At 43.2% G+C, this 13,787-nt stretch overlaps 3 protein-coding genes across 6 annotated transcripts in view; 1 reads left to right on the top strand and 2 right to left on the bottom strand.

The window, feature by feature from the left end:
• ACAT1 (acetyl-CoA acetyltransferase 1) overlaps positions 1–13,787 on the bottom strand; it is a 976,528-nt gene that overhangs the window by 478,329 nt on the left and 484,412 nt on the right. The gene's annotated exons all lie outside the window — the stretch shown is intronic.
• Positions 1–13,787, top strand: part of CWF19L2 (CWF19 like cell cycle control factor 2) — an 808,601-nt gene that overhangs the window by 477,461 nt on the left and 317,353 nt on the right. The gene's annotated exons all lie outside the window — the stretch shown is intronic.
• Positions 6,867–13,787, bottom strand: part of ELMOD1 (ELMO domain containing 1) — a 75,438-nt gene continuing 68,517 nt past the window's right edge. For all 4 annotated transcript variants that reach the window (XM_050758710.1, XM_050758714.1, XM_050758711.1 and 1 more), the window contains one exon: positions 6,867–8,614. In XM_050758710.1, the coding sequence (XP_050614667.1) occupies positions 8,442–8,614 (173 nt within the window). In that variant the 3' untranslated portion in view covers positions 6,867–8,441. The remainder of the gene's footprint in view (positions 8,615–13,787) is intronic.

Here is a 13,787-nt window from a genome sequence, read left to right as displayed (position 1 = left end):
GAACTTTTCACATTTGTGTAGCATGTTCATCCATGTTAATTCATTTCTATTTTTTTTTTTCTTTTGAGACAGCGTCTCGCTCTGTCACCAGGCTGGAGTGCAATGGTGCGATCTCAGCTCACTGCAACCTCCGCCTCCTGGGTTCAAGTGATTCTCTTGCCTCAGCCTCCTGAGTAGCCGGGACTACAGGCGCCCTCACCACGCCCAGCTAATTTTTGTATTTTTGGTAGAGACCGAGTTTCACCATATTGACCAGGATGGTCTTGATCTCTTGACCTCGTGATTAGCCTGCCTTGGCCTCCCAAAGCTCTGGGATTACAGGCATGAGCCACCGCGCCTGGCCCTCATTTCTTACATGGGGTCAGGAATATAAGTTGGGAATGTAAGTTTAAGCAAGGAAAAGGCCTGAAGCCAGGAAATTAGCTATGTGGCTTACGGGAAGAATGCATATAACCCCAAACCTACATTTTCATAGAAACATGTTAATAGCTTTCTTATAATTGGCTAGTATTTTTAATTGATTTAAATTCCTCATCTTTATTCTAGATCATTCAAAAATATTCAGATGTGTGAGATTCTTTGGTTTATTTAAGAATGGATTCTACCTTGCTCTGCAAAGGTTTTGGTACTCTCTTAAAATAGGATTAGAACAGTTGGGCAGCAGAATTGTACTATTTTGACTGTATTGGTGCTTTCAAGCTCCTGGGTTCATTCTAGGAAGCACAAAGCTCAGACTTCAAATAACTTCTAGAAAGAGTTGGTGCTATGGACTGAATTGTGCCCGCCCCGCCCCACCCCCAGACCGTTTTATATGTTGAAGCTCCAACCCTCAATGTGACTCTACTTGGAGATGAGCATTGGAGGTAAATGAGGCCGTAAGGGTAAAGCCCTAATCTAATAAAACTGGTGGCCTTATAAGAAGGGTAAAAGAGGCCAGGTGTGGTAGCTCATCTTGTAATCCCAACATTTTGGGAGGCTAAGGCGAGAGGATCACTTGAGACAAGGAGTTTAAGACTGGCCTGGGCAACATACTGAGACCCCATCTGTAAAAAAGAAAAGAAAAAAGAAAGTTAGCGAGGTGTGGTGGCGAATGCCTGTGGTCCCAGCTGCTCAGAAGGCTGAGGTGGGAAGATTGCTTGAGCACAGGAGTTCGAGGCTGCAGTGAACCCTGATGGCACGACTGCACGTCAGCCTGGATGACAGTGAGACTTTGTCTCCAAAAAAAAAAAGTAAGAGATTCTCGGCCAGGTATGGTGGCTCATGCCTGTAATCCCAGCACTTTGGGAGCCCGAGGCAGGTGGATCACCTGATGTCAGGAGTTTGAGACCAGCCTGACCAACATGATGAAGCCCCACCTCTACTAAAAAGACAAAATTAGCCGGGCATGGTGGTGCATACCTGTAATCCCAGTTACTCGGGAGGCTGAGGCAGGAGAATCGCTTGAACCTGGGAGGCGGAGGTTGCAGTGAGCTGAGACTGTGCCATTGTACTCTAGCCTGGACAACAACAGCAAAACTCCGTCTTAAAAAAAAAAAAAAAAAAGATTCTCTCTCTCCCTTTCTCTTAGCACATGCACGGGGGAAAGGCCACGGGGCACACAGTGAGAAGGGGGCCATCTGCAGGCCAGGAAGAAGACCCTCACCAGAACCCGACCACGCTGGCACACTGACCTGGGACTTGTAGCCTCCAGAACTGTGAGACTGTTGTTTAAGCCACTGAGTCTATGGAATTCTGTTAACGGCAGTCAGAACGGACAAATATCGTCACCGAGCAGCATCCAGGTGGTTCTGGTTAGTGAGGAGACAACGAACAAGCTAACAAGCGAAGACTCGACTCATTTGTTTTCTCCAGCATCTAGGAGATTGGCCATCCTGACAGATACCTTGAAAGAAGGACCCTCTGAGAAAGGTCATCCGTGGGGGTCCACATGGGGGCAGGACCAGCTTTGGCTACTGTAGGAAGCGTCCCAAGCAGCATGGCATGGGGGTAGGCCACCCTCTGAGGCCGGTGTCCAGGATGAGGCCCTCCTCCTCTCCATGCCAGCTCCTGTTTGCACCTCTGGGTGATGACAACAGAACATGAAGTCCTTTGTTAGAGGTGGGAGCAGGGTCAAGTTATAATGACTGCGTAAATTGAGGGAAAACAAAGGGAATATTTGATTGATTTCTAAACCATCAACAACTGAGACTAAATCTTGTCAGGTTTCAGTGAAAAACCAGATCAATAATCCCTAGAGAAGTGCTTCTCAGCTGAATGTGCACACGCATCACCTGGGGGAGTGTTAAAATGAAGACTATCATTCAGTAGGTCTGGGGACGGGGCTGAGAGGATTCATTTCTAACAGTGCTCTTCATGGCGGTCCAAAGACTGGGCTTTGAGAAGCCAGGCACTAGATTCAGACTGTGAGGTCCCTGAGACCAAGGCCACACTGTCTTGTCTCCCATTTGGTCCCCAGACTTGGCACGATGCCTGGGACTAAAATAAGTTTTCAATAAATATTTGCTGAATTGAATTAGTGAGGAACACTGGCTCCAAGGACAAATTTTGTAGCTGAATTCTTTGTTAGAGGAAGTTCATAGCCAAAAACCAGAGGGATGAAAATTGAACCATGATTAAACCTGTGTTTGACTAGCACTTTGGAGTTTCCCAAACACTTATAGCTAATAATTATTGTTAGCTTATTTGAATTTTACTCCTACAATAATCCTCTGAAGAAGAGTTGTCATTATTATTTTTATGTTACAGATGGTAAAAGCAAAGTCAGAAGGATGAAATCATTGACCTAAGGAAGGAAGCAGCACGTGCACTAGAACGTGGGTCTTTGGATTGCAATTTTTTGCGGCTGTGCTCTGCAGAAAGAGTAAAATCGTCACCCAAAGTGGATGATGTAACTCTTAGTACCATATAGCTTGAGGCTGTTGATGTCCCTATTCCTCTATAATTGTTATACACTTGGTACAGAGAGCTATTATGTCAAAAATGTAAGTATATGGGTGTAATATGAAGAGATTTCTCAAAATATAATTCATGAGCTCACTCTGGGCTGCCTGGACAAACCAGCTATAACTGAAAGCTCCTCTCTCTTCTAGCAAAGAGGTTGCATCCCAGCTTAGCTTCCCTTAGAACCAGAGATTTCCTCCCCCAGGGCAACATCCCACAGACCTCAGGGCCTCCAGGTGCAGGGAACTCGTGCTCCCACTCAGCTCGCAACCGGCTGGCAGCCAAGCCAGACTGCCTGCTGCAATGTGTTCTGATCAGATCTTTACCCCTTGGCCAAGGTTGCTTTCATGCTTTCCCTAAAAGAAAGAACGATAGGGGGTAGGACCCTCTCCAGCTGAACTCAGACCTACACCACCAGGCCTTGGTGTGCCTTGTGAGCATGGGAGGTACTTGAACCTTCTTCACTTGCTGACCCTTGCTTTAGAAAACTTCCTAGTAAAGCTGATTCCAAAACTTATGCCTTGTGATGCTGTGGAAATCCTCTGACCCTTTGTAGGGTAGGTGAAATCACAAAAGGGCCATTTAACTTGTATAACAGAGGGGGTTTACCTGTGGTTTTTCAAGGTTAATCTCAGCTATCTCTTCTCTTTGCCACTCTTTTCTAGTGGCCATAAACTCTTTATTTTTATTTTTATTTTTATTTTTTTTCAGACGGAGTTTTGCTTTTCTTGCCCAGGCTGGAGTGCAGTGGCACAATCTCAGCTCACTGTAACCTCTGCCTCCCAGTTTCAAGCGATTCTCCTGCTTCAGCCTCCCAAGTAGGTGGAATTACAGGTGCCCGCCACCACGCCCGGCTAATTTTTGTATTTTTAGTAGAGACGAGTTTTCACCATGTTGGTAAGGATGGTCTCGAACTCCTGACCTCATGATCCACCAACCACAGCCTCCCCAAGTGTTGGGATTACAGGCGTGAGTCACCTCCCCCGGCCCATAAACTCTTCTTCTATGGTCTTTCCCAAAGCATTGTACAGTGCTATGATTAAAAAAAAGAAAAGAAAAAAAAAGTAGTCAAGGGTTTGATCTTTGTAACCATGTCCTGACCCTGTCCTGACCATCTCCGTGGGGTTTCCATGAAGCATCCCAGCGATGTTAGCGGACAACATAATTCCTGTTAGTGTCTATGAGTGGCAGCATTCTGAAGGCTATGTCAGGTCAATGAGACACAAGAACCTCAGCTGCGAAAGGAATGTTTTATTTATGAAGCGCACACATGCCCAAAGCCCTGCGTGTTTCTCCTTCCATAGAGATAAATGCTGTGTAGCTTCCGGCCTGATCTTGCCATCGCACAGGTCCTGCAAACCCACCTTGCTGAGGTTTCCCCTGCAAGGGAACAGGAAGGAGGTTTGCAGCCTCCCCTCCTGGGGGAGACAGGGATCAGGAGAAAGAGCTTACAGTCCTAGAATTGTTCTTTGAGTAGCAAGGGGAAAAAAATCTGACCAAAACTGTGGGCAGTCCTGAGGGATAGTATGGCAGCATTTGAATTCACCCTACAGACATCTGAGTGAGAAATATTTATGAACACATCTGCTATCACTTGGGGGTGGAGTGTGTGTGCACATTTGTGTGTGTTTATAATTCACCAGTGTCCTGGGATGGTAGAGGATTCCAGTTCGGTAGACAGCAGCATAATGATTGAATGTCTGGGGTTAAGGTCTTGGGTTCAAGTCTAGCCATGCCATTTATTAGGCTGGTGCAAAAGCAACTGCAGTTTTTTGCCGTTGCTTTCAATGGTGAAACCACAATTACTTTTGCACCAACCTAATACTTCTCTTGAGACCTTTGGCAATGTATTAACTTATCTAAACCTGTTTGTCTAGAAAAACAAGTGTGTTTGTCTAGAAAAACAAGTGCGCAGGCAGACAAAAACCCATCTGATCCTGTGTGTTGTTAAGGAAATGAAATAATGCAAGGTAAGGACTAGCACAGTCCTGGCACATGGCATAAAACCTGGCTAAATGTGAGCTCTTGAAATGGAATCTGTACCAGAATCTCTTTCATCTTCTAGGACTTGATGTTATATTTGGTTCTGCTTTTCTGCCATTTTGTCTCTAGATTAGAGCAGCTACCATTTCTGAGCTCCTTGAAGAGTTAGAGGCATTGCTTTAATAGAGTCTGTGTCAGAAGGCTCAGTGGCTATGGGCCTAGCTGATATTTTCCTTTTTCTCTGCCCCCTTCCTCTTCTCTCCATCATCTCCCATCTCCTATCCTCATATTCCACCAATTCCGCTCCCCTCCGCACTCCCCTTCAATTTGGATCTGGCACCATATGTTTATGGGTCAAGACAGTTTGTTGCCATGGAGTTTGATTGTCAGGTTTTATGTCCCCATTGCCAACTTAGGCCCCATCTATGCAGCTGAATTTCTCAGCTCAAACCAAGCCCATGCCTGTGATGGGTCTCTAAGATTTTGGGTAGTGTCCTGCATATCAAAATGTCTATATCTCTATGATGTACTTCTCCTGCCAGAGGCTTGAAAGTAAAGAAATCGGGCTATATTTGATTAATCACGTTGTGGGTGTACAATCCTTACATCTGTCTCTTGGTCTCTCTTGGCCACCTAACATCTCAGTTTTCTTAAATTGGCCCAGTTTACTCTGTTGTTCTAAAGAAACTATTAACGACATCCTCTTTCTCTCTCAACAGTGTTCTGTTTTGGAAGATACATTGTAAGGTCACCCTGTCTTTTGGGATTGGTATATATTTAAGCCTCTTTTCAAATATGGAAAAGATGGTATGTTACCAGGCGAAATTTTTTTCAGTACCATAACAAGAACTGTGAGAAGGAAGGTCACAGTCAAGTTTCAGAAACAGTGCTTCGAAAGGTTTTCTTTCTCTAGTGCAAACAGGAATGTGTTTTTATCGTAGCAAGTAGTGTTTTGGAAGACTTGGAAGAGGCTTGCCGCACAATTTACATTTTATGTGGTCAACCCTTATTCAATGGAATAAGTATAAGCTGAAAATACTCAAGGGAAACACACACACACACACACACACACACACACACACACACACACACACACACTCCACAGGTTGTTGATGCTTTTGAAGCCTCTCCTCTTCTTTTTCTCACCTCACTTTGTGTGACTGGGTGGAATGCATCTTCCACAAAGTGGTGTGAATGAGAAATCTAATAATACTCAGAGCTCAAAGGAGCTGTCAGAGCTTGTTCATCCTAAGATTGTGCAGCCATGCTCAAATACAATAGAAAGAAAGCATCCTAGGAGCCGAGAGGGGAAACTCTTAGCTTTGTTGGCATCAACTCTCTCTATCTGAACAGAAGAGACGCAAGCTGGTGTAAGTGCCGCATGCTGTCAAGCCGTGACAGTGACATGGGACCGCAGTGGATAAAAAGAGACAATGAGCACATGTGGCTGGCAAAGGCTGGACTGCATGTGGAATAACACCTTCATTGACAGCAGCTGCAGCTACGGTGGATATTCAGGGCTCCTCAGGCAGGCCTGAGGAACTAGGTTGACAAGTTCTCTGGAGAGGAATATACATTCTTGTCATTACTCATGGTATCCACCATGTGCTAACCAACTATTTTCCTTCCTCATTCTAAGAAGGGACACAGGGCCATAAGAAAGGCAGTGCAAAATGCTGCCACTTGGTACATGGCTGAAAGGGAAAGGATAATGCAATCCCAGAAGGGAGAGAAAGGACAAGAAAACAATGGGTAGTTAATGTTTCTGCTTTATCTAGCAACAGCCAAGCCGGGTTTCCTAGGAAGTTATGAACCTGCTGACTCTGAATGATGGCGTGATTTATAGTCAGCTCCAGGTTGTCTGTTTTTGACATTCTATTCACTCACATATTTGCATATTCAGAAGCTGTACAAGCACGAAACTATTAATATGAAATCCACTATACGTTACAGTAGAATGACATGTAATTTATTCATATAACTGACAATTAGGCAGTACTCAAAATTCATTTAAATAAGCAAGTGGTTACACAAACATCTAATAATACTAAAATTGATAGTCAGAAGGTATAAAATACCATGGGTATGAAATGCCATGGTAAATACTATTCAACAGACTACAATCATAATTCCAAACTAAATCACGGTTTTTAAAATGATTTTTAGCAGTTCTGGAACGATTTGACTTTTCCCTTTCTAAGCAATTTACATCTTCCACTGATACAAGACAAGGTCGTTATTTTCAAGAAATATTGCAGAGTGACTTAGCTTAGGTTGCTCTCTTGAAACACATTTTCTTGCAAATTGTTTTTTAATATTGCCTCTTGACATAGAAAACAAACTAGTCAGCACTTAGTTCCCCAAGCAAATATGCTTGGATCAGAACAGTGCCAGGGTGTAACCCAGTTCCGCAAGAGGCAGGCAGTGAAAAACCTTTTGCAGTTTTTGAAATATGCTTATTTCTTTTCTGAGGCTTCAAGCATCATACACTTAGGCATCCAAGCCAGTGGAGTTATGGGAATAAAATAGTTTGATATACAGATGACTATGACACAATCGCAACTGGGGTGAGGGGAAGTTACAATATAATTCTGCAGTGCTTCAAACAAAAACAGCTCCTACCTAAAGTTACTTCTTGTAAGCCTCATTACATTTTCATGAAGCGTAGCTATGTTTGCAGGAACAGTTTGGCTTATCATGTGTCTGTCTGTATTATTTCATTTATTTATTTATTTATTTATTTATTTATTTATTTTTGAGATGGAGTCTTGCTCTGTCACCAGGTTGGAGTGCAGTGGTATGATCTCGGCTCCCTGCAATCTCTGCCTCCCGGGTTCAAGTGATTCTCCTGCCTCAGCCTCCCGAGTAGCTGGGATTACAGGCACCCGCCACCGCACCCAGCTAATTTTTGTTATTTTTAGTAGAGACGGGGTTTCACCGTGTTGGCCAGAATGTCTTGATCTCTTGACCTCGTGATCCACCCGCCTCAGCTTCCCAAAGTGCTGGGATTACAGGTGGGAGCCACTGCGCCTGGCCCTGTTTGTATTATTTTAAAGTCTTATACTTTATCAGAATGAGGTCCAAGCATGAACCTGGCTTGAAAAGCTAGCAGCAGTAGTCATGAAACATATCAATAAATTAAAAGGCTTTCACAGAACAAGATTCGGCTAAACCTCTTACATACAAAATACAGCGAGAGAAATACAATTCTTTAATGCTGAACTATGAGGGAGAGGAAAAAAAGTCTAAAAAAATAGAAAACTCTCTCCATACCTGGATGTCAAGGCAAGATGTAACACTGCATAATGCCACAATATGAGCAGTCACTGGATGACAGATACTCCAGAAACAGTGGTCTCTGGGGATCTCGGAATTATGACCAAGAGATGAAAATACTGTACCAAAAGGCATGCATACAATCACTGTGTGCATTCAATGCGTGAGCTGCAACCTAAGCAGAGATCTAACAAGACAATGAGGCAGTGTTCCAGGGTATCCATTAAAACTGGCGTGGGCAACTACATGTTGATTAAACCTTCCGAGGCAGCAAAATGTGGGCACAGCGCCATGTCTGGATTCTGCAGCTGTTTTATGATCCTCTTGCGGAATTTCTCCCTCACACGATTAAATTCCATTATGTCCATGGGGTCCTCTTCAATCCAAAACTTATGAAATTCGTGCATCAAATAGCCTGTTGGAGACAATACAATGATAAAAATGCAGGAGAAAAAAAATTCTTAATCACATTCAAAATCATTCTGAATGCTGAGGGAGATGCTGAACCAAGCCACAGCAACCATGGAGCTCAAAGAAGATGTCAAAATCTAGAAAATACCACTGTTTAAGATTACTCTTTAAAATCAGTGCAGTTGAAGACTACCAATCTGCAAGCTTATTGCAATTGGCTCTGGAATGGTTCTCATTCTTCCCAAGCAGAAAGACAAATCAGTTCTGTCATCTCTTGAATATGAATCGCATCGGGAACATTGTCTGAAAGGCTGACAGTGACTACTTCATCCTTCTCCTCCTAATTAAATTAACGTAACGGTCCAATTTTTCCAAATCACCCCACTCAGTCTTTATTCTCTTGATATTTGATATAACTAAAGTTTTAAATTACCCCAACAAATCAAACAAATGCATTCTGACACTCTATTATGAGACAATAAAAATTGTAAATCAACCCTGAACAACACAGCCTGGTCATAAAACCACATGAAATTGTTAATAAGACTTCCTTGCTCTGAAGCAATAATTTCATATTCAAATCCTTTGGTGTCTCAAAAACGCTACCCACGAGTGATCGGGATTGAAACAATTTGGGGAATAAATGTGAAGTATTTGGTATAAGAACCTATTCATTGTGCTTTGTTCCCCATTATGCCCCCTCCCATTACCACATTTGTTTAATTATTTTTATCTACCACATTTAGTATTGAAATGTGCATAGGCCGGGCGCGGTGGCTCACGCCTGTAATCCCAGCACTTTGGGAGGCCGAGGCAGGCGGATCATGAGGTCAGGAGATCGATACCTGCCACGATGAAACCCCGTCTCTACTAAAAATACAAAAAAATTAGCCGGGCCTAGTGGCGGGTGCCTGTAGTCCCAGCTACTCAGGAGGCTGAGGCAAGAGAATGGCGTGAACCCGGAAGGCGGTGCTTGCAGTGAGCTGAGATAGTGCCACTGCACTCCAGCCTGGGCGACAGAGCGAGACCCTATCTCAAAAAAAAAAAAAAAAAGAAATGTGCATTTTGTTTTGTTTTGTTTTGTTTTTATAATGCTAGATACTTGTAGGTAGTAAACTACTACAAGCTCTGGTGTCTCTATATATTAGAAAGAAAAGTACTTAAGGAAGTAATCCTAGTTTAAAAAAAAGAAAAACAGCCAGGCATGGTGGCGCAAGCCTGTTGTCCCAGTTGTTTGGGAGGCTGAGGTGGATCACCTGAGCTCAGGAGGTCGAGGCTGCAGTGAGCTGTGATTGCGCCACTGCACTCCAGCCTCAGCGACAGAGTGATACCTGTCTCAAAAAAAAGAAAAAGAAAAAGAAAACAAAAGAAAAACAAATATTACGCAAAATTTTCTTTGTCTTAACATTAGAAGGAGGTAGAACATAGAAGACAGGATTCTGGAGCCAGAAACCTGGTTTGAATCCTTGCTTTTCCACCTGCATGCATAAATGAAAATGGGGAAGGGGAGGATGAGAAGAGAATTTGGAATAAACATACTCAATACTAACAGTACAAAAAAAATCAATACTTTTTGGTTTTCTGGTAACTAGCTATGTATGGAAAAATGCTTCAACATAATTTCATACATTTTTAAAAATCTTTACTCATATTTTATTTTAATACAAAAATAGGAGTGACCTTCACTGTCCCCAACACACATGGCCGGCTGCTCGTCCACTTCCACAGACCCTTCCCACTGGTTACTTGTCTCATTACATTGTTAAGTATGCTTATACTTGTTTAAGTATGTGGTCTGTCTGTAAACTTAGGAGGAGGGTTGGGTTGACTGTTCCATTTCTTTTTTTTTTTTAAGTTTGTTATTTTTTTTAGAGGCAAGATCATGCGATGTTGCTCAGGCTGTCCTTGAACTCTGGCCTCATATGATCCTGCTGCCTCAGCTGCCCAAATAGCTGGGACTACAGGCACATGCCACTGTGCCTGGCTTATACTATTTCTTTTAGGACTAACCTGCCTTTGGGCCCTTCATACTCTAGAACTGACTGTTTTCAACATTTCTGATGAGGGCACACACCAACCCATCACTCTACTGGCCTTGAGGCTACACAAGCCAGGGTTCCACTATCACTGTCGTGGGAACCTGACCACATCAGAAAAGGCCCAAATCAGAAGGATCAGTCGCCCCAGAAGCCACCTCCTCTGTCTCTCATCATCTGATGCTTAGATTCCCAGAGGCAGCATTCAGGCTTGAACTTCTCTGGTGACAACACTATTTGTTCCTTGGATGAGGAACCTGATTCTTAAAAGCTTCTTTCTTGCCAGGCACTGTGGCTCACACCTGTAATCCCAACACTTTAGAAAGCTAAGTCAGGAGGATCACTTGAGGCCAGGGGTTTGAGGCCAGCCTGGGCAACACAGGAAGACCCCATTTCTACAAAAAATAGCTTTTTTTGAGACAGGGTTTTGCTCTGTTGCCCAGGCTAGAGCACATGGCGAATCTCAGCTTACTGCAACCTCTACCTCCCAAGTTCAAGCAATTCTCATGCCTTAGCCTCCTAAGTAGCTGGGACTACAGGCATGTGCCACCATGCCTGGCTCATTTTTGTATTTTTGGTAGAGATGGGGTTTCACCATGTTGGCCAGGTTGGTCTTGAACTCCTAACCCCAAGTGATCCACCTGCCTTGGCCACCCAAAGTGCTGGGGTTACAGGTGTGAGCCACCACACCTGGCTTACAAAAAGTTTTTCTTTTTTTTTTTCTTTTTTTGAGACAGAGTTTCGCTCTTGTTGCCCAGGCTGGAGTGCAATGGCACGATCTTGGCTCACCACAACCTCTGCCTCCTGGGTTCAAGTGATTCTCCTGCCTCAGTCTCCCGAGTAGATGGGATTACAGGCATGCGCCACCACGCCTGGCTAATTTTGTATTTTTAGTAGAGACTGGGTTTCTCCATGTTGGTCAGGCTGGTCTCGAACTCCCAACCTCAGGTGATCCGCCCACCTCGGCCTCCCAAAATGGTGGGATTACAGGTGTAAGCCACTGCGCCTGGCCACAAAAAGTTTTTTAGAATAAGCTGGCTATGGTGGCTTGCACCTGTAGCCTCAGCTACTCAGGAGGCTGAGGTGGAAGGATCACTTGAGCCCAGGAGTTTGAGGCTGCAGTGAGCTAGGATGGTGCCACTGCACTCCAGCCTAAGCAAGAGAGAGAGAGAGACTCTGTCTCTAAAAAACAAACAAACAAATAAAGGTTCTTCCTCATTCTGGGCCTAAATTTGTTGCCCTGTATTTCACAAAACAACTTCAATCCTTCTCCAACTCAAGTGTTTGACGTGTGCTTTATGCGTCGAGCTTTTCTCTTTCCCTGCTTCTCCTCACCATTTCTCATATGCCATGATCGGAGCCTGTTTGTCATCTGGTTGTTTTAGCGCACATCAACAGAAACTTGTTTCCTCTGATCTCAGTATCTTCTTCAACCAACCAAAAGAATTCAATCACCTGTCCATTTCAGTGACTGGGCAAACTCCTAAAATACTCCACAAATGATCTGGGGTACTTGTTAAAAATGCAGATCCTCCTAGATTTAACCAGACTTGTAATTCAATAAGATGAAACTCGTGTCACAAAAGTTGAGAACCTGTGGTCAAGAAGATTCTCTTTCTAAAAAGAAAGTTTCCTTGGCTTCCTTCTAAATATAATTTTTATGGTTCTAAAATAAATCTATGATAATTTATAATTTCTTCTTTCTTTATATAAAATGCATACATAAATTTTCCTGACTGGTCTCTGAGCTCAAATAAACATAGCTATTTTGTATGTAGAGTCAGGTTTCCAATACTATGAATTAAAATCATTGATAATGCATCTCATTAGTATTTCATGAGTGACAGCATCTTTTCTCCTGTTGACAATGATAAACAGGCAATATGAAAAATCATCTTTTCTACAATGTGCAGGAATATTGGCAACTCACTCTAAAGGTGATGTAGTGTGGCACAGTTATAGAAGAATGTGGATTTATTTGGTTTCCCCATTTTCCTACCTTACACACAATTATAGAAAAACATCATGAAAGGTTTAAAGGGCTTGGGTAAAGGTAGAGGAGTGGGTGGCTCCTAATCTGACACCATGCTCAGGATTCTTCCTCTGAAGATTGAAGACTGATTCCCTGAGACTCTCTTTCTCTGTCCCATCAGGAAAATAATTAGAGACCGTGTAACATGATCTTAATCAGAATGCAGAAATGGTGGTCTGGCTTCCAAGGTGCGTATTATAATCATAAAACTCCACTCACTTATACAAATCACAGTGTTCAAAAATTCATTTGGTCTGTCAGTTAACTCATCTGCCGATGAACAAATATGAAACAGACACAGTACTAGGTATTGCGGATGAAGAAAAAGGCAGACTTCCTGTGGTCCCTAATGCTGGGTTTGTTGGAGAGAGGCAAACAGGAGTACAGTTGCAGCTGATGATTTGTTCACTAGGGAAGCTAACAAAGTGGCATGGAAAGGAGAGGGAGAAAACAGAGGCCAGGCTATTTTTCCACCATCTCATTGCATTCTTACAACAGCTTTGTGGAGTAGGTAACACAGATATGACATCTCCATCTTTCAGATGCAGATATTGGGCTTAGATGAGTTCCTCGAATGGTCTACAATAACAGGTACACCTGGAAGCTGGAAACCAGGGCCTGAAACCAGCTGACTTTTCGCCATGGCAATAGGCTGCCTTTTCCAGTGCGTTCTGTTCCTCTGGTTCTTATTCCTATGGAATAGTCCCTTCTTTTGGAGGTCAAAGAAAAAGTAGTTTCCTCTTTCTCTTCTGGCCTTCATACTTTCCCTTCTGCTCATTACACCTAACCTCGCTCCATTTCAATGGGGCTGTGTGTTCAGTGGAGCTTTAGACTGAATACAATTTTTGTAACATAGTGCCTTGGCAGCTCAGTGTTCACCGAATAATACTGTAAAGTCAGAAGGATGGAGCTATTATATTCTTACATTTTTCTGCCTAGATGGAATACTTGTTTTGAATATTAATTTGGCTCTCCGATTCCAGCCTGCAGCACATTTGTTGCTGCTTGAATGTCTTGGTTTTGCTTCACTGCATTCAGTTAGTAGAGAGCAGAGACATGTGCAAGGACACAGGTAATTGTAAGAATATTACAGAGGAGACATGTAGAAC

The sequence above is a fragment of the Macaca thibetana genome, chromosome 14 (genome assembly GCF_024542745.1).
Source record: "Macaca thibetana thibetana isolate TM-01 chromosome 14, ASM2454274v1, whole genome shotgun sequence".
NCBI classification, from domain to species: domain Eukaryota; kingdom Metazoa; phylum Chordata; class Mammalia; order Primates; family Cercopithecidae; genus Macaca; species Macaca thibetana.
This window is presented reverse-complemented; position numbering and strand designations above follow the sequence as displayed.